The sequence below is a fragment of the Caenorhabditis elegans genome, chromosome III (genome assembly GCF_000002985.6).
Source record: "Caenorhabditis elegans chromosome III".
Classification (NCBI taxonomy): Eukaryota; Metazoa; Nematoda; class Chromadorea; order Rhabditida; family Rhabditidae; genus Caenorhabditis; species Caenorhabditis elegans.
Window position 1 is genome coordinate 6580192 of NC_003281.10, and position 21597 is coordinate 6601788.

The window sequence follows — 21597 nt, forward strand, 5'->3', positions numbered from 1 at the left end:
AAATCCTCGTCCAATAAGGAACTTTTTTATTGCTATCAATGTAACGAGAAAACAAAACGAACGAGATTGACAGAAGAGGGAGAAGAAGGCTCAACAAGATACACGCCCACAAGACGAGGAGGAAGTTTCGGATTTCCGAGGTTCACATTTTTACTTGTTTAGACTTTAATGTACGACCATGAAATGGTAGGGAATCTCTCACAGGGCCATTGTCGATTTACGGAGCTTATGTACACCTCAAAAAAAGTTGCTTCGAAGAAAGGATTTTACAGTTGTTTGTTTGCATTTTGAGCCAATTTTGCCAATTCTTTTGTATTATACAAATTCTATAAAGTATTTCTCTCTTTTCAGTTCTCGTTCTCGTTTCCAATATTTTAATTCAATCTAATTGAGGTTTGTATGTTTTATAGAGATCAAATTCAGTTAAAGATTCGGAACTTTGCGAATACAAAATCCAGAAAGGTGCCGCCCAATTATTTGCCTATTTTCAGTTTATCGGAGAGCTGTTCAGGAATTCACATTACACTTTATGTTTGGTACTTCTTATTTTCTTGTTATTTTTTATTCTCACTTACTATGTTTGTCTGATGAGACTAATTATTGAATATTTTTGTCATCTTTTCTTCTTTTCAAACTTTTCTTGCGAATGTCCCCTCTCCGTATCCACGGTTCCACCAAACAAAAATAATCAAATGAGAATGTCTATAAAGTAGCAAGAATATCCCAATTTTTTATTGGCCACATCTTGCAACTCTACCAACTTCAAGTGCATCTTCATTTTCTCTTTTTTATTCTGAAGCCAGTCATAGACAGCTTCAACGAAAGGTCTGCGCATCTTCATAGATATTTGATCTCTCGCTGTTTTGGGCATGGACCTTCTAACGAAAAGTTATTGCCACGTCACGGATGGATGGTTGTGGGTTGTTCAGGGGAAACTTTTATTTCAGATAGACCTTGTATTCAATAAAAGTCGCGTGACGTCTTTTTTCAATGAAATATTAATTTGGATTTGTCAGAAATCGAGCTACTCCTAAAATTATGTTACATGAGAAAATTACTCATTGGGAGCAGGAATTATTCCGCAATCCTACAATATTACCTATTGCGATATCACTTATTACTCTATTATTTTTTGTTGAAATGAATGTCAAAATATAAAAACACATTCGCCTAATTTGAAAATATTTCCAATTGTGGTTAGAAATCTTGAATAAAATCATAAAAACAGTAGAAAATGGCAATGGTCTTCAGGTTAAACAATGCTTCCTACATTTTGAGACCGAGTTGATTTGAAAGCGTATCAAAAGAAACTTTGAACCGTTCGAACATTTCTAATTCTATGTCTAAATCGTCTGACAATAACTTTCAACACAATAATCAAAAATTCAGAGTGTCTTCAATTGAAAATCTGTTCACCTTTTCGTCCCTTCATGTGTGCCCACTTAGCATAATCCCATCCTCCTTTTTTCTTATTCTTCGAATCCTTGTTTATTCAATTCTTATCCTCCTTCTCCTCCGCCTCCAGCTTCTTTTTTCTCCTGCACCACCTCTTCTTCTGTCAGTTTTTCTTCTTTTCTCACTTTTCTGCTTTTTCCCTCCAGATGGCTCCGTGTTCTACCAGTTTCTTTGTCTGAAATTTCCATTTTTCTTCCTTCTCCCCGTTGTTGTTCTTTTTCGGCCTAAAATTAAAATCTTTAGATGAGTCTTTCATCGGAGTGGAACGACTGAAACTACTATGCTTACCGCTATCTACAATATTTCGTTGTTTTTGTTTTTCAGTAAGTCATTCGGTTGATTCGATATCCTTGTTTTTATAATAGGGATTGATTCAATTTTGGTCAAAACGGTTACTGGCCGAGTATAGTGATTTTCTTCTTTCTATCAAGTCTTCTGAGAGATGAAACCAAACTTTCATTCACAAATCCAAAACTCTTTCAAAAATTTATGGACAGGGGAAACCCTTCTGTTTACGTTTATTCTTTGAAAATCTAGAAAATCTGGCCCTCACAGATTTATGGGACTCTCATCAGGTTATGCGAGAATAAAAGGAAATGGAGAAGAATTCAATGAAAAGTTGGGAAAAAAATTAATTAAGCGCATTCCTAAAAAATATCAAATTGAAATCATATTCCCAGCAAAAATTGTATGTGTAAGATTTTTTGAGATTCATTTGGTGTGTGTGTCAACATGATTTAAAATGTTGAACTATGACACTGAAATAAGTAGTTTTGTAGATTTACCGTAAGATGTTTTTTCCACAGCCAAAAACTTTGAAAAATCCTACTTTTAAAGATTTAGCTGTTTTTTCAACTCCTTCATGACGTTAACTTTTTTCAAATGCCCACCACTATATTTTCTTCTATCTCTTTTCAATTAAATGAAAATTAGGGGCTAATTGTTTGTCCAAACGTTGAACTTGAACTTGAACTACATACCACCCACTCTAGAAATGGTCACCTACAAATTACGGGATCAAAATAGATTTAAAGTTTTAAATTTTTTTACTTCTGAATCACCATTTTTGCTATCAAAATTTTTTGAAAAGCTATCAAAATTTTTTGAAAATTCAAAAAACATTCTACAAACTTTTGACTTGCAAGGGAATTGTACTTTGGTAGGAGGCCTACCGAGTATTTCTGTCAAAAGTGCAACGTTACTAACTCGAAAAATCAGTTGGTCTCTACAATTTCCACCTCCCCGTCTTTTACTCATTCCTCCACAGAGAATCTAATAAACTTTCGCAGATTTTTGGAACCTATTTTTCTCGCCATTGCAACACCAATTTTGGCCTACACGAGCTTCTTTAAAGATCTTCCTAAATTTAACTTTTTTTTTTCTTTGCAATTTGATACAAAGAGTATTTGCAATTACAAAAATGTATCTTACAATTTTAATCTGCTTGACTATCATCACTATATCCTCTAGAGAATTCCAAAGTATCTTCAAGTCTTGAAAAAAGTGAATCATTTTGATTTGTTGTTGCTATATCGAAAAATTCAAAAGAGGGTGTCGGGTAAAGAAAAAGAACGAAAAAAGGCATTTTCAACAAAATTGGCCATGACATCTTTGTTTTGGCTGTTTGACTTCAAAAGTCGGGAAGAAGTATAAAATAGGGAACTCAAAAAGTGAAACCATTCCAATGGATTTCCCTTGAGACATCAAAATATTTGTTGTGGGAGGAAATGTAAGTGGGCTGCAAAAAATGTTTGGAAAAAATTTTGATTTTAATTGAAAGTTAAAAGTAATCACTGAATATTGAGAAACTGCAGACGGAGCTCATGGTGGCAACGAACTATCATCTCGTGCAGACCAAAATGTGATGCGATTATATCGAGATCTACTATATGACTACAATAATGAAGTACGTCCATCAGTGCACAGTAAGGAACCAATTAATGTGACATTTGTGTTTTCATTAACGCAGATTATTGATGTGGTGAGTTTTTTTTAAATCGGATTTTATACTGAAACTGTGAGTAACGTTGAAAAAGTTATCTACTCCGGTAGAACGCCGTCGTAACTTTCTGGTATCAACTTGCTAGTTAGTTGATATGGTTTCGGATAAGATTTGAACTTTTTCCACAAAGTTGCCAAAATGTCCAGTTTGTGTCTGCAACCTAACACTTTAGCAACTTTAGAAACGCCAATCATAAAAATAGCTGAAGTTCGCAAAATTATAAAGAAACTGAATTAAAGAGCAATAAGTGAAATAATAGTTAAATCTAAAATTGCAGGATGAACGAAACCAGATCCTTACGACAAATAGTTGGATTCGTCTTCACTGGGTCGATTACAAACTGGTATGGGATCCCCGTCTCTATCAAAATGTCACACGAATACATATCCCAAGCGATAAAATTTGGAAACCTGATATAATTTTGTATAATAAGTGGGTTACTGCACATAAATATGTTTGTCTATCCTATTTTATTTTCAGCGCAGACGCCCAGTACATGAAATCTGTAATGTCAACGGATGTGATAGTTGATTATCTCGGTAATATACATTGGCCATTGTCTGCAATTTTTACCTCATCTTGTCCGTTGGACGTGAAACATTATCCATTTGACAGACAGACGTGTATTTTGAAATATGCCAGTTGGGCTTATGATGGAACAAAAATTGATTTACTTTTGAAATCTGAGCAAGGTGAAGAACTTTGTTATTAAGACGTCTATTTATAAAGATGTTTCAGGTGATCTTACAAATTATATAACTAACACTGAATGGAGTTTAATTGGAATCCGCGCGGAAAAGAATCAAGTGATTTATAGTTGCTGTCCAGAACCATATCCATTTATAGATGTACATGTAACAATTGAAAGGAGAGCCATGTTTTACGTAAGTTGTTGAATAACATTAATACCGTGAGAGATAAAAATTAAATGCAAAAAAACAATAATGAGAAGCCCAGAAACGTCTCAATTGTCAGATATTCCAAATGTTGACTTCTGAAAACCTTACGAAAAGTATTTTCTAACCTGCTAGTCTTGGTCATTCCCTACAATTTCAGGTCTTCAACCTAATTCTCCCATGCGTCCTTATCAGTCTGATCGCTCTAATGGGCTTCTACATGCCAACTGATTCCGGTGAAAAAGTAACTCTAGGCATCACATCACTTCTGTCAACTACGGTATTTCTCATGATGGTTGCTGAAGGAATGCCTCCGACAGCCGAAGCACTTCCACTTATCGGAATTTATTTTGGCGTCACAATTATGTTGGTTGCCTTGGGAACAGCAATGACTGTTTTTACGGTGAGTCCCATGTTAGATTTTCAATTTTCTACAAAAAACATTTTCAGGTCAACATTCATCACACCGGTGTTCATGGTTATCCTGTTCCTCCATTTCTTCAAATATTTGCATTCAGATATTTATCCAAAATTCTATTCGTCAGAATCGAGCCATATCACTCAATTGCGCATCATGTCAGGTATATGTATCAGGTAAGAAATAATTTATTGGCAATTTTCAACAAATAAAAATTTAGAAAGAACACCCAACGGAATGCACATTATCCGCCAGCGTTCACTACAAAAGACTGCATGATTTCGATGCCAATGTGGCTAAAAAGGAAGAACAATACGGATTGCAACGGGATATGTCAAGTAAAATTCCTTTAAAAAGTTAATTCTCAAATTAAACTTCAGATCTTTCTGTAATATCAGCCAACGTCCATTGTAACCCCGATGATCGGCTCCTTCTTGGCTCTCAGAGTTCTCAAAAAAATTTAAATAAATTTGATTCGGAGAAAAACCTGCGCTCGTCGCTATCCATAAGAAGTGGAAGCCCAACAGCAAAAAAGAAGGTAGGTAGCATAGTAACTATAACCTTGAACTATTGTTTGTACATACTCACCTTCAAAATAACAGGGTCACGTTCGTGTATCGAATATTGCCCGAAGTACAAGAATAATGGAGACTGATGTGTCTCATTTGGTAAATTTGAAACTTTTAGCTCAAGCTTTTTGTGATTGTGCAAATATAAATGGCTCTATAATTTTTCTTTTTTTTTGGTGTTGCACTAAAACTGATAAATTTTGACGTAACTTTACGCTTAGTGTCCTTTTACCTCCAGAAATGGCTGACAAAATATATGAAATAGCTTCTGTGACGCCTTTTACGTATCCACTAAAATTCAAACTTGATGTTCTGATTGTGCTAAAACATATGCTTCCAATAATTGCTTGCTTTGCTTTTAAGGCTTAACTGACGAATTCTCCAGCTGAAACAGAAATTTTCAAATTTAGGTCTCATTTTCCTCATTGAATTCCCACGGAACTCCCATTGATTCACCAATTTATGGTCGAAAGCTTGGAAGGACTCAATCCCAAACACCAACTTCCTCATATCGAAATTCAAATGGGAATGGAGGAATAACATCGGATCCCCTTCCTCAACAGCTTTCGAATCCTCCCAAAATTTCATTGACTGATGTTGATGATGTTTTCGAGAATAACGAAAATCAACAGCCAATGGTCGATGAATTTGAAAAAGAGTTCTTGAGGGTTATGTCAATGGTTCACGGAATTATTGAAAGAAATGAAATGAGAGTTGCTGAAAAGGATAAACGAGATGCAATTGCTCTCGAATGGCAACAGGTACATTTTTTATAGTTGAGGCGTGTTTTACGATTGGAAAAGCTTCAAAATAAATACATAACAGTTTAGATTTTCGTATTAAAAAAAGATACTCAAACTTTCCGATTCTTGCATTTGTCAACTATATATGATTTATAAAATATAATTTTTAGGTTGCAATGGTGCTCGATCGCTTCCTGCTTGTGGTGTTTCTCATAGGCACATCAATGTCGACATTTGTAATATTGAATCAGCGAAATCTTTTTGAATCTACATAATGACGGGTTAATCAATAAATTCATTTGTATATCTCCCAAACAATATCCAACTGAAAGTAGTTTTAGCTGGTGCTACTGAGCAATTTGAAAAATCGTTCCGAAAAAAGAAGGAAAACCTAGTGATTCAAATTTTGCAGTTGGAAATGATAATCATTTCCATTTTCAATTTTAAAATGATGATCTTTCTAGAAAATTTGAAATATTAATTTGATCGTATGCATTCATTTAGAATTGAATTTTTTAAGAAATAATTTTTACCAAAATTGAAATTGACAGTGTATATTGAAAAGGAAGTAATGAAGAATCATGTCATGAAAGAAGTTCACAAGAGTTCCTGCGAAATCAAGCAGCAGCTAACGCCTTATTTAGTTTGTGGCAGATCTCCGAAACGTCTCGGCAATTCACCAACTTCCCACCAACTAGCAATGATTTACCTAATTTATCCAACTTAAATTGATTGGCATAGCACATAGCAAAAGTCACTAAAGTAGCCCCCCCCCCCCCTCAATAGTTGAGGCATTTTGCCGAGGTCATACCAATTATGAAGTTCCGAACACCAGAAAGAGGTAATGAAACCAAAAGTCGTGATTTTATTTGATATGCTCTCTAGCATAAAAATAATACATTTTGCAGTGCCTACATAATTAAACGGCTCTACATATGTGTTGCATTTATTGAAGCATCTTATATTAGGTCGGCAAATAATTATTGACGTATGTTGCCATTTTACGATTTTTTGTAAATTTTATATATGTGAGTTATAGTAGGCAGTGAGCATATGAAAGCATATGAAGTTCATCTACTTTGGTCATCTGCGTAGTATTAAGATTTGAAAAAATCGAAAATTTAAAAAAAAATTTTTCCGTGATTTTTTGAGTTAGCCGTTAAAAACTTGAATACTCAGAGTTCGCTTTGTCTTTATTTTGTGCTTATGAAATTATCTTAATCTTTTCCTTCTAAAAGGCAACCTCATGACCTCATGTGTTTCATGTTTTTTCAATAAATTCCGATTTTGACACTCCCAAAGTCCATCTACTCTAATTCGATTAAATGGTGATGACAAAGAAACGAAAAGGGAACACTTTTTCATACGTTTCCCTAGATTCACTGAACATTTTGCTTTCCCCTACAGAACTTGAAAGTTTAGCCAACAGATTTCAAAAGATCAAATTTTCGTAAAAATGTGCTTTTTGTGCTCCTCATGATCAGATTCCGTTACTTTTTGATTTAAAACTGAAATCTAAGTGCATTCCTATCCCACGGATTTCCACAGCTCCTCCTCTTTCTTTTTTTCAATACAATTTGATCATTTTTATCTTTATACATACATATTTAATCGCAGGTGGTATGCTGTATGCTCTTCTTCTCCTCTTTGGAGGAGTTTCAACAGGTTTGATAATGTTCAGACTTTTTCAGTTATCCTTTTATTTTCAGTGAGCTCGTTACGAGTTGCTGTTGTTGGAGAAGGCGTCATTGGTTTGAGCACAGCTACAGCAATTCTTGATTTGGCAGAAAAGAGGAACATTCCCGCTCCAGTAAGTTAAATTTGAAAGTCACAGGTGTTCAAAGTTGTGTTTCAGGAAATCCACATTTTCCATCACAAACCTTTTGAAAAAATTCTCAGTCGCCACATCGCTGGTCTCTTCCGAATCGATAGTGGATCAGAGATCGATAGAAAATATGGTTACGATACATTTGAAAAGTTGGCAACTCTCTGGAGAGAATACGGTGGTCTAAGTGGTGTACAACTAGTCTCTGGGCACATATTATCAGATTCCAAGACAAAGTTGGATTCACAACGTGAATCGTATGGAAGCCTCGTGTACAACTACCGGGATCTCGCCGAGCCGGAGCTTTTCGGTCCAACGTCGCTTTTTGATCTACCAAGAAACACGACAACTCGTGGAATTCATTACACTGCTTACACGTCTGAAGGTCTTCGCTTTTGCCCATTTTTGAAAAAAGAATTAATGACAAAAGGAGTTCGATTCACTCAACGGAGAATTGGAAACTTAGAGGAACTTGGTGCAGAATTTGATGTTGTTGTTAATTCAGCTGGACTTCTTGGTGGAGTTCTAGCAGGTGATGATGCAGGGAACATGAAGCCAATTCGTGGAGTGCTCATCCGAGTTGATGCACCATGGCAGAAACATTTCCTCTACAGAGACTTTTCTACAATTACAATTCCGGTGTAAGCTTTGCTTTTCTTATTGTTTTTCAAATTTTTAAGATCTTTCAGTATCGACCATGTCTACATGGGAACTGTGAAACAAGAAGGAGCATTTGGGCCAAACAATGTGACATCTGCAGATATCCAGGATATCACTAGCCGTTATGTGGCATTGCAACCATCTTTCAAGGTGGGTTAAATATTACAAATTAGAAGCTAGAAAATAATTCCAGCGTGTTCACATGCTTTCATCATTCGTTGGATATCGTCCAGGTCGCAAGCAAGTTCGTGTCGAGAAGCAGATTCGAGAGACCAACGGATCCAAGAAGTTTACGGTAATGAAGATTTTGATGCATCTAAAATTCTGATATTCCTTCCAGGTCGTCCATAACTACGGTCATAGTGGAAACGGATTCACACTTGGATACGGTAGTGCAGTTCATGCCGCCCATATCGTTCTCGATTTGCCACTGGATGCTTATCACGGACTTGTCCCAGAACCTCTTCCCATTAATGCAACGATTTCCGAATGGGTTAAATATCTTGATGATTAGGGTAATGGCACTTGTAATTGAAAGTCATAAACAATTTATTCTAATTTTGAATGTTGTCTGTTTATCTTTAGGAAAAAAGTCCAAACACAAATGTTCAAGTTAACAATAAAAATATTTTATTTTATTTTACAGTATTAGACAATATTTAAGGCACTCAATTATTACAATAGTAGGGGAATGTGGTTTTTAAATGGAATTTTTTGAAATTAATTTCTCACTGCTTCCTTCTCATCACTTGAACTCAATGTTTTCGGGATCTCAGTTCGTTTTCGACGTCGTTCACATCTGCAAATATACCAAATTCAAAACTGGTCTACTGTGGATTACTGTACCTTGGACAATTTAAACTTTTCCTTTCGAAGCATTTCTTATGGTAGACTGCAAGACACGTGGCACATGACCGTGTATTTTCAGTAAATGGATATAGGATTTTATTTTTCTGATCTACGTTGATGTCGTCGCAAAGTTCGCAGAAGAATCCATTTCCAGCACAAGTCTCACATTCCTTAATTTTTAAAATTAAAATTTCAATAATAATCTCCAAAAACCAAACACCTCTTCAATATGCTTTCTAAAAACTGTATGGATCTGTTCCAAATCGGGTAACAACGTGCCATCGCACAGCTCACGGAGTTCTTTCGGTGAATACATGACAGAGTTATCGACAAAATGTGAGTGAGCATTGAGGTACTGTAGGATTCGGAGACGTCTTGCCGTACGGCAACTAACAAAGTAACACTTCATCAGAAGAAAGTTTCGACGCAGTTCGTTTACTCGGCGTAGTTCCTGAAAACTGTCAGTTGAAAATGTATATTTCTTCAATTTTATTTGCTGTGGGCAAATATCTGTCACTTGGCACAGCCAATGTTTTAACTGCAACTTCGCGTCATGGCGCCGTTCGGGGGTATAGCTCAGTGGTAGAGCGCTCCCTTAGCATGGGACACAGGTGATTCGCGAGTACGAGTTTTATGCTTCATCCGAGGTTCGCGCGTGCTTCGAATGGGTACTTGAAAACATGAGCAAAAATGGAGAAAAATGCTCGTCTTTGCGAACGAACGCGAGCATAAAGGAGGCATTGCGAAAACAATTTATGCTTCTTTTTTTTCACTTATATCAGCTGAAAAAGTTCAAAATATAACTTCAGTTCTTGTATAAGCCACCCCCACTACCCGAAGACATGATTAAGCCACCTCAAGACATTTTCGCAAACACGAGCATTGTGTGCGTCGAAGCATTTTGCTTACACTGCGAATCACCTGTGGGAGAGGGTTGGGGTTCAATTCCCCATACCTCCAGAATCTTTTTTACCTTATGAAATTTTATGAGCGAAAGTGTTGACTCGTTTATATCGATTAACGGTCGGTGGTCTATGATTGCAAGTAATTGCTTGACGGCTCGGCAGACAGGTCGTGGTGTTGAGTCGAGATTGTGGACTATTCTAAAGAAATTTAATAATTTAGGTGTTCTTAAAGCTGAGATCTTACCTGGCAGGAATGCTCCAAACATCATTCCAGTGACAATTTGGGCAAAAAAGCTCTCCACTGTAATCACAAAGACGTGCTTCTTGTTCAGCAACTCCATCAAAGCAAATCGGTGCAGTACATTCAGCACATTGATATTCCTGCTCCGCGAGGCTTCGTTCCTCACACAAATTTGTGTTTAATTCGAATTTTGCTCGAGTTGACAGAACTCCGGCACACACTCGTTTCACCTCTTCCGCGCATTTGTCATGAGCACGCATTCCACAAACTGTAAAAGATTACTGTAATTCAGGATTGAAATGTTTCGATTTTTTCGTGATTTTGGCAAAATATTTTTTTTACTTCGAACGAAGTTAAAGTCTATCAATACCTCTGCATCGCCTCCACCATTGCACGAGCCTCCAAATTGTGTGCATACAAACTTCACAACATGGATTATGTCCACCTCTAACTGGTTGCATTACAAATTCATGTCCTTCAGCACGGCACTCGTCTAATGGAGATGACGTTGAAACAACAGCTTCATCCTGAAAACTTTCACTCTAAATTGGAAAATATAAAAACCATACAGCGTCGAAATAAATTAATTTATGTACTATTCATGGAGTTTTTGATGCACTTGGCCCCTGACGCAAAATTTTGCGGCAAAAACACAGTGCCCGGTCTCGACACGACAAACTGTATTAAATTCGAAAATGCGTGCGCCTTTAAAGATTACTGTAGTTTCAAACTTTCGTTGCTGCAAAATTTTTTCTTACGAATTGCTAAATTTATGAGTGATTTTTTTTCGAATACAATATCGATGAAAATTGTGCAGACAAAATTTTTAACCTACAGTACTCTTTAAAGGCGCACACCTTTCTGCATGTGCAAAAAAAACAATTTCTCCAGACCGGGTACCGTATAAAATAACAAAATTTTGCCTTTAAACCATATTCACTGTCTTCATACCTGCAAAGCCTGCCTCTCCAGTCCCAATTGTACAATTTTGTCGAAATACATTTGTTGTCGAGCTGCTTTTTGTTGCCTATCAAGACAATTCACAAGATTTCCAAGAACATCACGATCCTCCGGGAACTCTGTGTTAGAGACAATGTTGACTGTAATATTGCACATTTTTTACATAAAAATAGGAAACACCAACTAGGTTTCGTCTTTGTCTCTTTCCCATCCATTTCTGTATCTTCTTCATCTATGAGCAGTTCCTTTAGTTTATCTCTACAGTACTCCAATGCAGCTTTTATGCATTCCACGTGGTTTTCTGCTTCATTGCTGCGTCTCCAATCATCCATCATCTCTTGAACTTCTTTATCAATCTCATTTTCATCAATTTTTGAAATAAGCCAAGATGATTTACGGGAACGTGTGGAAGGAGTTGAAGATTGATTATGAGCATCTTCTGATGAACACCAAGAAGACATCTAAAATTTTAAGTCTTTTTGCAATTTTCTTTTTTTTTGTGATTCTCTAGCCAAAAATAATGTGTTACTATGAAAAATCGGCAGAAACGAGTTTGAAATTACAGTACTCTTTAAAGGCACATATCTTCTCGCATAAAAGAGAAATTGTCGTGTCAAGACCGAGTACTGCATTTTTTGCTCAAAATTGCAAAATTTCGAGTCTGGTCAATCAGAAATTTTGAAAAAAAAAACAATTAATTTTGTTTTTTTCTCTATATTATCTTCGTTATACGGAATTGCAATTTTATCAAACTATCTAGAAAAAAAGTATGATTGAAATTGATAAATCTCGACAATTCCAAACAATTCGTTAAATTCATCAACAATTCATTTTATTACACGTCTCAAATAACACAAATGTATCGAAAGGGAAAAAAAGAAAAAAAAAGATCCAGGTAGACCTCGAGAAAAATTCAATTTTTGGACGATTTATTTTTTTTCCATTTTCCCATCAAATTTTCCAGGTCAAACTGATAAATGGTTGGCAGTTTTGAGTTTATGTTCTTATCAAAATTGACCTTGAAACCTGGTGAAATTGATGGGAAGGATCGACCGGCCAAAAATTGAGGAAAAAGATGAAAAATGTATTGAATTGTAAGAGAAAACATGTGTTAAAGCTAGTGAACTCCAAAGGAAAAATGGGGAGGCCTGTTCCGAAATAAAACTTGTCAAAGAATTGTTTTAAAAATTCCTGTAAACCAGAAAATTGGGAAATGGAAGAAAGGGAGAGGAAAATGGAAAATTAAGCCAAAATTAATACAATTAGAAAAGTTATGATAATGATGAGAAGAAAGAGAAACAATGTGGAGAAAATAATTATAACAAATGTTGGTGGGAATTGAAAACTTTAAAAAACAATTCTCAGCGGGAAAGATGAAATGGGAAATTGAAGAAAACCAGATATTCGGTGAAGAAAAATGACAAAAAAGAGAGAATGTGTGGTATCTGCAGATATATATCTGTACTGAAAATGGATAACAAAATGGGAATCTAAAAAAAAAATAAACTGAAAAAAGAAAACCAAATATTTGGAGAGAAAACTGATATCGATCAGGGTTCAGTTTTCACGTAACTACGACCACAATGTGTTTCGAGTTGCTGCACCAAATGGCGGACGTGTGTGGGCAGGACGAGAAGGCCTGAATGATTTATTGATTGGTTTTTATTGTGGGAATAATAGTAGCGTTCAGAAATTATATTCGAAAATGTCTGCGCTCAATCAAAAATCTTGTATTGATAACAGTTCTAACATAAAAATGGAAACAAACAACACATGTTATTGTCGTTGATCAGTAAGTGAAAAAGGCCGTTGATCAAACATCTCTATAGGTTGTTACTTTCCAAAAAAAACCACCAACTTACCAACAATCTTCTGATCCTGTTCAGTTCGTACACGAATCACTTGCATTCGAGATGACTTTCGATCACTTCCAGCAAGTACTTCTTCCACAATTGGCCAAACGGAGAGAACAGAGCCGGATAGCACAAAATAGGTACGAGTACGACGACCGACTTCGCAATAAGTTCCGTTTGATTCGGTTCGACACTTGCCGTAGACGTAGTTGTGTTGACACATGTTAGCAGCAGCTGAAACTCAGAAATTTACAACATGGTTTTCACATTAAAAACACTCACAATCGTATTGCTGCTTCCAAACCTCCTTGGCTTCATCGATTGAAACTTTATGGAAACGTTTACTCAAGTCAGCCATTGTCATCAATTTCGGTGAACGACCAGTGGAAGGACGAGTTATTGCATAAAGACGAGCACCATTGTCCATTCGAATCTTTCCGATTCCATAAACCAACGCAGCAACTTTCTTAGTGTTCGCTGTGTTGGCACCGCCGGGATGACAAATGTAGAAACCGTCCTAAAAACCAAAATTTTTTGAATTTCTCCAATCCAACAACTTACATCATCGTTGCTGTGCTCTTTGTGCAACTCCATGGCTTCTTCCCAACTGACCCCTCGCTCAACTCCAATTTTGTGAATTTCCACGCGGAAACTGCCATTGTCAACGCGGCCAGTGAAGACACGAGTCTCCAGTTTACGTACTTGATCGTCGCCGGTTCCAAGATCTAAAATGCTCAAACTTCAGACTGTATTCAGAATTTGGAAACAGAACTCACCCATGATTCCAGTGTCATATGTTCCATCATGCTTTGACTGGGCTATAAGTTCAGCAACGATTTCCGAGAAATAATGGAATAAAGAATTTTGAGCGTGAACGGGTAATCCGAGTATTCTGTTGAGGAACTTTGGAATTGTGGCAGCCTCCTTTTCAATTGTATATTGACCAGTTTTGTTCTTGGCGAGGAGACCAACACCCTCCATGTAAAGTCGCATATCTACAAAAATATGGAAATTAAAACTCATAATATGCTCTGTCAATGCTTACCTTCGAAAAATTCTCCAGCTTTGTAGTCTTTTGGTGGATCAATCAATGGTGTTCCAGCTTGTCCAATGACAGTCTTCAGAAGAGTATCCAAAGCTACTCTTCCGTACTTGTTATCCATGTTGAACTGAGACAAATCACGAGTTTCAGTGGCCCGACGATCTCCATGAGTGAGTGCACCAAGTGACTCAAGACGTTTTGCAACAATCGACGCGAATCGTTTTTCTCCTGCCAACTCGGATATGAGAAAAACATATTCTGGACCAGAAACTTGATTGGAACGATGAGTACGTCCGAATTGTTGAATAGCCTTGTCAGCAGACCACGGAAGTTCTAACGTGATATGGACGCGACGTCTCTTGTTTATGGCACGTCGATCAGATTGCAATGAGATTCCAGAAGAAGCTGCTTCAGAGATGATAGCGATAAGCTTCTCTCCTCTCATAAACTTCTCCTTCTCTTCCATATTAATGAGTTCAAGTGAAACTTCTGCATTCGCATTTCTTCTCTGATACATTACATCTCCAGTTTCAGAAGTCACCATGTGTCCACGTCTTCCAGTCATTTCAGCAACATATTCCGGTCCACCCATCTCATCAATTAATTGATCTAAGGTATTAGCTGGAAGGGACGGAGCAAGTCTTTCGACGGCAGCAAGAAGTTCAGTTTTAATAAGCATAGGATTGATGTCATCTTGTTCACCCGATCCATTTCCACAGATTCTAGATGAAGTGATAAAATCCGTAGCAGATCCGCGTGCTTGAAGCTCTTCATTTCTTCGTTGTTTCTCTCTTTCAGCCCTTCGAATAGCTCTCCGCCGCTTCTTTTCTCGTCTTTCTTCACGTTTTCGGACTTTCTCGCGCAATCGTTCAGCTTCCTCTTCATCTCGTTTTCGTTTTTTAGCTTTCCGATCTTTTTGAGGGGTATCTTCGACAATTTGTTGATTGTGTGCCCATGGATCTGAAAAATTACGATTTATGTAAATTTGACAAATTTCAAAAATAACTCACCATCGTTTGTAAAATCACACATAAACGGATTAAACTCTTCCTCTTGTTCGTGCGTCTCCCCACTTTTTGACTCAGCTTCTTCATCTTCATCCTCATCTTTTACCACCTCTTCATCACTATCGTCACTTGATGATTCAGCTTCTGCCAGCAGTGCTTTAACCCATTCATCTTGTTCTCCATCTTCCAGAGTTCTAGCTCCTTCCGCTTCTTCTCTTGCACTTTCCAAGTCTCCACTTTCACCACCATTCTCCGAAATCATGTCATTTTCCACTTCATCATCGGATCCATCAGAACTTTCACTGGTTGTTGAGTTGGCATCTTCATTATTAGTATTTCCTGTCGATGATGACATTGAAGACCTTCCGATACCACTCAAACCTCTTGTTATATTCTTTGTGACGCCATCTCCAACTCTTCCACCCATTCCAGTTGTCACACCAGTCCAAGTATCAAAACCAACATCTCCGAGGAAGCTCAAAGTTTCTCGTGTTTTCCTTCGTTTTGCAGGTCGTTCGAAGTCATCAAAATCTTTGAAAATATCTCTATCGCCCATAGAAAATGATGCATCTGTTGGGAAATGTTTGTCGATGAGACCATAAAGCACCGTTTTGGCAGTGGAAACAAACTCATTAAGCTCTCCACCCATTTCCTCAAGAGTTTCCAACGTTGCAGATTCTCCAGTGGACTGAAGGCCGATTACGACGCATTTCTTGGCTTTAATGGCTTCACGAGAAAGTTGAACACATGTGTCGACTTTTGCAGCAATGCAGAGATATTTGAAGAAACGTTGATGACAGGCCCAGAACTGTCCCCAAACCGTTTTGCAAGTCGAGCGTTCTTCTTCATCCATAGTTTCAATGACTGTCTAGAAAATTACGAAATTAGAATGAAAATATGTTGGAAGATATTATTATTAAAGTACTTTTTTATAACAAAATTGACTAACCTGGAATTGTCTTCTGGCCTCCATCCACAGCTTGACCGCAGCATCGTACATCTTAACAAACTCACTAGACAACTGAACTTCTTGTACTGCGAAAGATACACCTCGGAACGAAAGTTGTCTTGCCAGATATAAACCACGTTGTTTCATGTCCATTGCCACAATTTCCATAGCTCCAACACCGCGTCGTTCAACAGCAGAAATAAAATCATGGAATTCTGGGAATGCTTGCCGTTCTCCCCAAAGACCAAGACGTGTCATATATGCCATGTTACGTGGTTCAGTAGCTCCAGTTGCTGATGCATAGACTACACGAGCATTTGGAAGAGCTTTTTGAAGTTCTAAGACCATTCGTCCAGTTTTTGTTGGTTTGGCTCCAGCAGTTGGTACTAAATTCTTGGCTCTATGACATTCATCGAGAATGATAACTCCGTCATAATCTTGACCAAACCATTGTATCAATTGACTAATACGACTTCGATACTTTCTGGACTTGGCTCCTCGACACTCTCCGATAAGCGAAGTGTATGTGGCGAACATCACACCCTTCTTGATGCTTCCGTTTTCTTTTCCAGAAATTTTAGCATATTTCATCTTGTTGAGAGCGTAAACAGGAATGTTTGGTGCACCACAATCTCGAAGATCACGTTCAGCATCGAATTTCAGATCAGAGGAAACTGAAAGCCAGATGGCACGCTTTCGACCCTGGCAAAAAGTAATTTAGAAAAAATTCAGAACCATAAATTCTTGCTCTCATTAATTTTTATCCAAATAATTACTCACCTGAAGATAATTCTCAAAAATAATGCAAGCGACAGTTCTTCCTTTTCCTACACCAGCTCCGTCACCAATCAAATATCCGTATCGTTCGCCAGATGGCATTCGTCGTTCATGCATCTGACACGCGTAAATGACAGCTTCAAGTTGAAGTGCAGAAATATGTCCCATATCGATAAGATATTCAGGAATTGAAATTTGATACTTGACGTCTGGAGGTGAGACACTGCTTAGTGAAGCTGATTCGACAACACTATCAGGATGTGCCATTCCAGATCGAAGTTTTGCTGGTGTGTATTCGGAATACGTTTCAGCATAGCCGAGATTTTCTTCCTGAAGTTAAATCGAGTTACAGAAAATATTTATTTTTTTTTGATAATAAATTGGGAAAACTTACATCATCCTCCAAATCATTCCTCCTCTGCTGCAAAGCCTCTTCTCTACCAACTTGATATGCCATCTTCATTTCATCTTTCGCTTTTTGTGATTTCGTCAGTGGCTGTGGCGTGGTTTGAAGCCGTGGCGATGCCATACCCGATCCAGGAACTCGAACGGCTGTTGATGGAATCATTAGTCGTCCATTTGGAGCAGTAGGGAGTTGTTGATCGTATCCTCCACCAACCATTCGAGATAGACCAGCGTTGGTTGAAGATCTGAAAATTACACTACCAAAACGGTGAATAAATGATTTTTACGAGTTGCATAGTTAAAGATTGCTAGAAGTCAAAGAAACAACTTTCCTTAATAATCGAATTTGTCCATTTTCCTAATTAAGCTTCTATTATGAATTCAAAAACCAACCTGTTCATCAATACTCTTGCTGGGCCTCCCGATGGGAAACTTTGTTGGGATTGCATATGTCTTGCCTGAATAACGCCAGCCCCCGGTGTCTTGGCTTGTATGACCATTCCATTAGTTGTGGGACTTGGTTGTTCTTCCATGTAATGGAAAGCTGGTGACGATGTTGATACGTGAAGTGGTTGTTGAGCTCCATTTCTCAGAGCACCTCTATTAAGTACTCTTCCAACTGGTGCGACGGATCTTTGAGAAGATATTCGATTGAGTGGCTGATGATGAACCATTGTAGATCCACCAGTTCCACGGCCAACAAGATTTACTCGATATCCATTACCACCACCATAAACAGTTCCACCACGAACTGCGTGACGAGCAGCCATTCCTACTGGAGCTCCGCGAGTTGGTTGACCAGTTGTTGTGGTTCGTCGGAGGAGATGGGTTGGTCCATTCGATCCATCTACTGCTGAAACGACTTGGAACGATTAGAAAATTTTCAAAAGAATCAAATTCAAAAACATTTTCATACGAAATATTAAAAATAATTGAATGATTGTTATGTTTATTTTGAATTTTCTCGATTTCAAGTACCTCGATAAATTGGCTGTCCTCTACCTTGTCCACCATTCGCCACAATTCTTGTCCCAGCAGGTGACACCATCCTCTTGACAAGCATCTGACCATTCGGCCCAACGTGATTTTTAACTACCATCAGTCTTTCTCCATTTTTGTTCACCATAGTACCTCCACGACCAATCGTTGATCCACCTCGTCCCATCCCTGGTGGAAGTGTTCCACGAGCAACAGCTGATGCGGCAACCGGACTCAACAGTTTATAGATCTTTTCACCGTTTTCGTTGACAAACGCTTTTAGGTACTGCGTCTGAAGTCCGTCTTTCGTTTGTACTGTTCGTTTTACAATTGAACCAGTTGTTATAGGAAGACCCTTTTTCCGTGGAGGTACTACAGTTCCTTCAGATGCAGACGATGCTGGTGAAGATGTATGTGATCGCTGAGTTAGACTCGATGTTATGTGAGGTGAAACAGTGGCAGAGGTGGATGGTGTATCGAGTCGACCACTGAAACTTATAAAATTGGCTTGATAAGGTACAAGCTTAACATTCAGCTTGCAGATATAATTTATTTTCGTAATTTTTTTCAAGGTGAAGGGACTATAAAAGATAGAAAATATGTCGTAGTAACAGTATGAAGTTTTTTAAATTTTATTCCAAGTTTTGTGATTTTTCATCAAGTTTTAAAAATATTTCAAATTTCTGAAAAGGCCACTACCAGTTTTTAGAGTCTAACACCTTCCGGAAATTTGACTGGTTTTTATTTGTGATTTGACGTTTTCCATGAAGTCACAAAAGATTATTCGAAAAAAGCTCTTACGACTTTTGCCAGAAAACGGAAAACCTCAAAAAGTGAGCTTGCTCAGCCATTTGATTTTTTTTTGTTGCAAAACTGAAAAAACAACAGGGAAAGTTTATAATTTTTAAATTGTTAGATTTAGTGGTTAAGACATAATTTCTATAATTTAAAACAAAAACCCACGGAACAGATTTCTTAACAGTTACAAAAATCAAATTCTAATGCAAAAACTACTCACTCTGTAGACCTCGCTGTTTGCACAAACATTGGATTTTGTCGATCTGATGTCGTTTCTTGATCTTCTAAACCATCATTTCCTTCATATGATGCTGTCGTGGAAGTGTCACCGGAAGGTGTAGGTGAATCAGCCGTATTCGTTTCAAATAAAGGATCTTCTTTTTTCGGAACTATTGTGACGGTTGGAGTTGAAGGCTCTGATTGATTCACCGTTGGTGCTGTATGTTTCCTCGGAATCACTTTCACATGTGGATAGTACTAAAATTTATTACATTTTTTAGATCACTGATATAGATTTAGTAGAAAAGATTAATAATGATGATTAATTTGAATCTTGGTTTGTGAATTAGAATTAGATATTTTTAATAAATAATTTTGCAATAAAAATTAGACTTTGAAGTGCTATTACCCATGACATAAAATTTTGAAATGATTCCTCAAAAAATACCGTGCCAATTCTTGACACAATAAATTTTTGTAAAATGCGAAAAGGTTTGTGCCTTTGTAGAGTACTGTAATTTCAAATTTTTGGTTTTAAATAATTTCTATCGACTTTTCCTAGTTTTTCGATAAAAATATTTTTACTTATTAAAAAAAAAAAAATTAAAACTGTAAAAACTCAAATTTTAACCAATCGAAATAAAAGCCCAAAATCGATGAACTACAGTACCCCGCCTCGTTCCGAGACCGGGTACTGCAGCGTAAACCACAAAATTGCGTATTTTGGTAATATTGATTGTTTTAAAGTTGGATATATGTTTTTAGCTTAAAATGTGTCATTGTGAATATCTACAAATTATTTCAACTAAAAGATATAAAACGCACCATTCCTCCACCAGCATCTTCAATTCCATCGATATTATTACTACCACTTGTTCCAGCCGTCGTCATAATCGTGCATCCACCATCTTCTTCATCCATTCCGAAGAATGAAGTCGGTACTCCACCGTCTTCTGTTGAAACGAATGGAGTGGCCATTGGTGTGTAATAGGCCGACGATGAATGACTATCGTTCGATGTCTCATCAAAGAATTGTGAGACTGACGGTGTATGGGTGTTATTACTGAAACTCTGGCCGGCGTCATCATGAATGCTGAAAAGAAAAAATTATTGTTTTCTTTTAATTTTTAAAATTAATTTTCCCAGGAAAACGAGTAACAGTGACATAAAAATAAAACATTTTAATTTTTTAATTTTTCAAAGATTTTGCTGAAAACCCCCTATTCGTATTTCAATAAATCTTTTAAAAATCTCACCTTCCCGAAGTGCTTGGTGTCGGAGATGATTGCTGACAAAGAAAATCGAGACCTGATTCTGCGAGCGCGGCCGAGAGTATGTCATCCATTTTTCTGCTCTCTTCTGTAGATCCTCCGTTAATGGCACGCCTTCAGAAGGGGCAGTGATGGTGTGACGATGTTTCGAGGATATTCTAAACATTTTAGAGTTTCGAGTGCAGATTAGAGAAGAAGAAGAACGATAAATGAGATAATTTTTCAGAAATAACGAGACTCTAAAAATTATTTCAAAACAAAATTTCCATAAAATGGGGAAAATTACCCATTGTTCTTTTTCATTCTAACCGCCTGATTTTTCTTCAAAAGATAAAAATCAAGATGGCCTCAGCCTCGTCTTCAACTGCCGAAGACTAGAAACGAAGAGCGTGCGAGCGTCATCGGCAAAAAATAAAACCAAAAAGGTCAAAAACGACAAAATGGCCAAAAAAGAAATGAAAGAAGTGGAGAAAGGAGTAATCAATCAATCAACTAGTACAGAATAAATTTAAGAAAGAGGTATATGTCTACAAGATTCACTTTTGTTGGCAGATAATGCATCTCCACATTTCTTAAGATATAAATTTCAAAAATCAGTCAGTTTTTTTTAAATTTGAAATCAACTTTTTTAATCTACATTAAAATGAGCTGTCGAAACTCTTCCATACGTTTTGGCTGAGAGCAAAAACTGCAGAAAATTTCGAAATCCGCAATATGCAACGTTTCATAGATGTATGTCGTATATATATTTCGACCACCCGGGGGTCTTTGTTTT

The 21597-nt window shown here is 37.2% G+C and overlaps 4 protein-coding genes and 1 non-coding gene across 8 annotated transcripts; 3 read left to right on the forward strand and 2 right to left on the reverse strand.

The window, feature by feature from the left end:
- Nucleotides 1–1693: 1693 nt before the first annotated feature.
- On the forward strand, nt 1694–6389 carry acr-21 (AcetylCholine Receptor; the record flags this gene model as incomplete). 4 transcript variants are annotated; one of them, NM_001368430.2, is made up of 12 exons in its annotated part: nt 1694–1778; nt 3270–3436; nt 3735–3889; nt 3938–4149; nt 4196–4341; nt 4514–4756; nt 4804–4947; nt 4992–5109; nt 5152–5309; nt 5374–5439; nt 5751–6101; nt 6254–6389. In NM_001368430.2, the coding sequence occupies 12 exons, from the start codon at nt 1736–1738 to the stop codon at nt 6356–6358; spliced, it is 1908 nt and encodes a 635-aa protein (NP_001355512.1). The 4 variants fall into 4 exon arrangements, with proteins under 4 accessions (NP_001355512.1, NP_001355513.1, NP_001355514.1 ...); NM_001368431.3 differs by lacking the exon at nt 5374–5439 and having other exon boundaries at nt 1736–1778; nt 6254–6358; NM_001368432.3 differs by lacking the exon at nt 1694–1778 and having other exon boundaries at nt 3320–3436; nt 6254–6358.
- Nucleotides 6390–7672: 1283 nt separating this feature from the next.
- ddo-3 (D-aspartate oxidase 3) lies at nt 7673–9207 on the forward strand. Its single transcript, NM_066052.5, has 6 exons — nt 7673–7748; nt 7793–7893; nt 7939–8549; nt 8598–8718; nt 8762–8863; nt 8909–9207. Exons 1-6 carry the CDS (start codon nt 7706–7708, stop codon nt 9080–9082), a joined length of 1152 nt encoding a protein of 383 aa, NP_498453.1. The 5' UTR covers nt 7673–7705; the 3' UTR covers nt 9083–9207.
- F20H11.1 (Differentially expressed in FDCP 8 homolog) lies at nt 9182–11984 on the reverse strand (the record flags this gene model as incomplete). Its single annotated transcript, NM_066053.9, has 8 exons — nt 9182–9367; nt 9415–9587; nt 9638–9868; nt 10391–10520; nt 10567–10831; nt 10934–11090; nt 11515–11663; nt 11708–11984. The coding sequence occupies 8 exons, from the start codon at nt 11982–11984 to the stop codon at nt 9289–9291; spliced, it is 1461 nt and encodes a 486-aa protein (NP_498454.2). The 3' UTR covers nt 9182–9288.
- F20H11.6 lies at nt 10342–10395 on the forward strand. The gene has a single exon (NR_052381.1). It is a non-coding gene; the product is annotated as an Unclassified non-coding RNA F20H11.6 (non-coding RNA).
- A 349-nt stretch (nt 11985–12333) lies between the features above and the next one.
- On the reverse strand, nt 12334–20982 carry let-765 (Protein strawberry notch homolog). Its single transcript, NM_066054.6, has 15 exons — nt 20808–20982; nt 20377–20644; nt 19553–19809; nt 18535–19022; nt 17950–18409; nt 17546–17801; nt 17155–17481; nt 16375–17076; nt 15429–16293; nt 14422–15378; nt 14153–14371; nt 13938–14101; nt 13659–13893; nt 13386–13610; nt 12334–13162 (listed from the first exon to the last, which is right to left on the reverse strand). The coding sequence occupies exons 1-15, from the start codon at nt 20894–20896 to the stop codon at nt 13074–13076; spliced, it is 5601 nt and encodes a 1866-aa protein (NP_498455.2). The 5' UTR covers nt 20897–20982; the 3' UTR covers nt 12334–13073.
- Between the last annotated feature and the right edge of the window lie 615 nt (nt 20983–21597).

What these genes read in the sequence shown, in the direction of transcription:
- ddo-3 (NM_066052.5), top strand. Translation starts at nt 7,706, where the DNA reads ATGCTGTATGCTCTTCTTCTCCTCTTTGGAGGAGTTTCAACAG. An exon ending in CTTTGGAGGAGTTTCAACAG is followed by an intron (nt 7,749 to 7,792) that starts GTTTGATAATGT and finishes TTTTATTTTCAG; the next exon opens with TGAGCTCGTTACGAGTTGCT. An exon ending in CATTGCAACCATCTTTCAAG is followed by an intron (nt 8,719 to 8,761) that starts GTGGGTTAAATA and finishes AAATAATTCCAG; the next exon opens with CGTGTTCACATGCTTTCATC.
- let-765 (NM_066054.6), bottom strand. Translation starts at nt 20,896, where the DNA reads ATGGATGACATACTCTCGGCCGCGCTCGCAGAATCAGGTCTCGATTTT. An exon ending in ACACCAAGCACTTCGGGAAG is followed by an intron (nt 20,645 to 20,807) that starts GTGAGATTTTTA and finishes TTTTCTTTTCAG; the next exon opens with CATTCATGATGACGCCGGCC. An exon ending in TTGGAAGCAGCAATACGATT is followed by an intron (nt 13,611 to 13,658) that starts GTGAGTGTTTTT and finishes TCTGAGTTTCAG; the next exon opens with CTGCTGCTAACATGTGTCAA.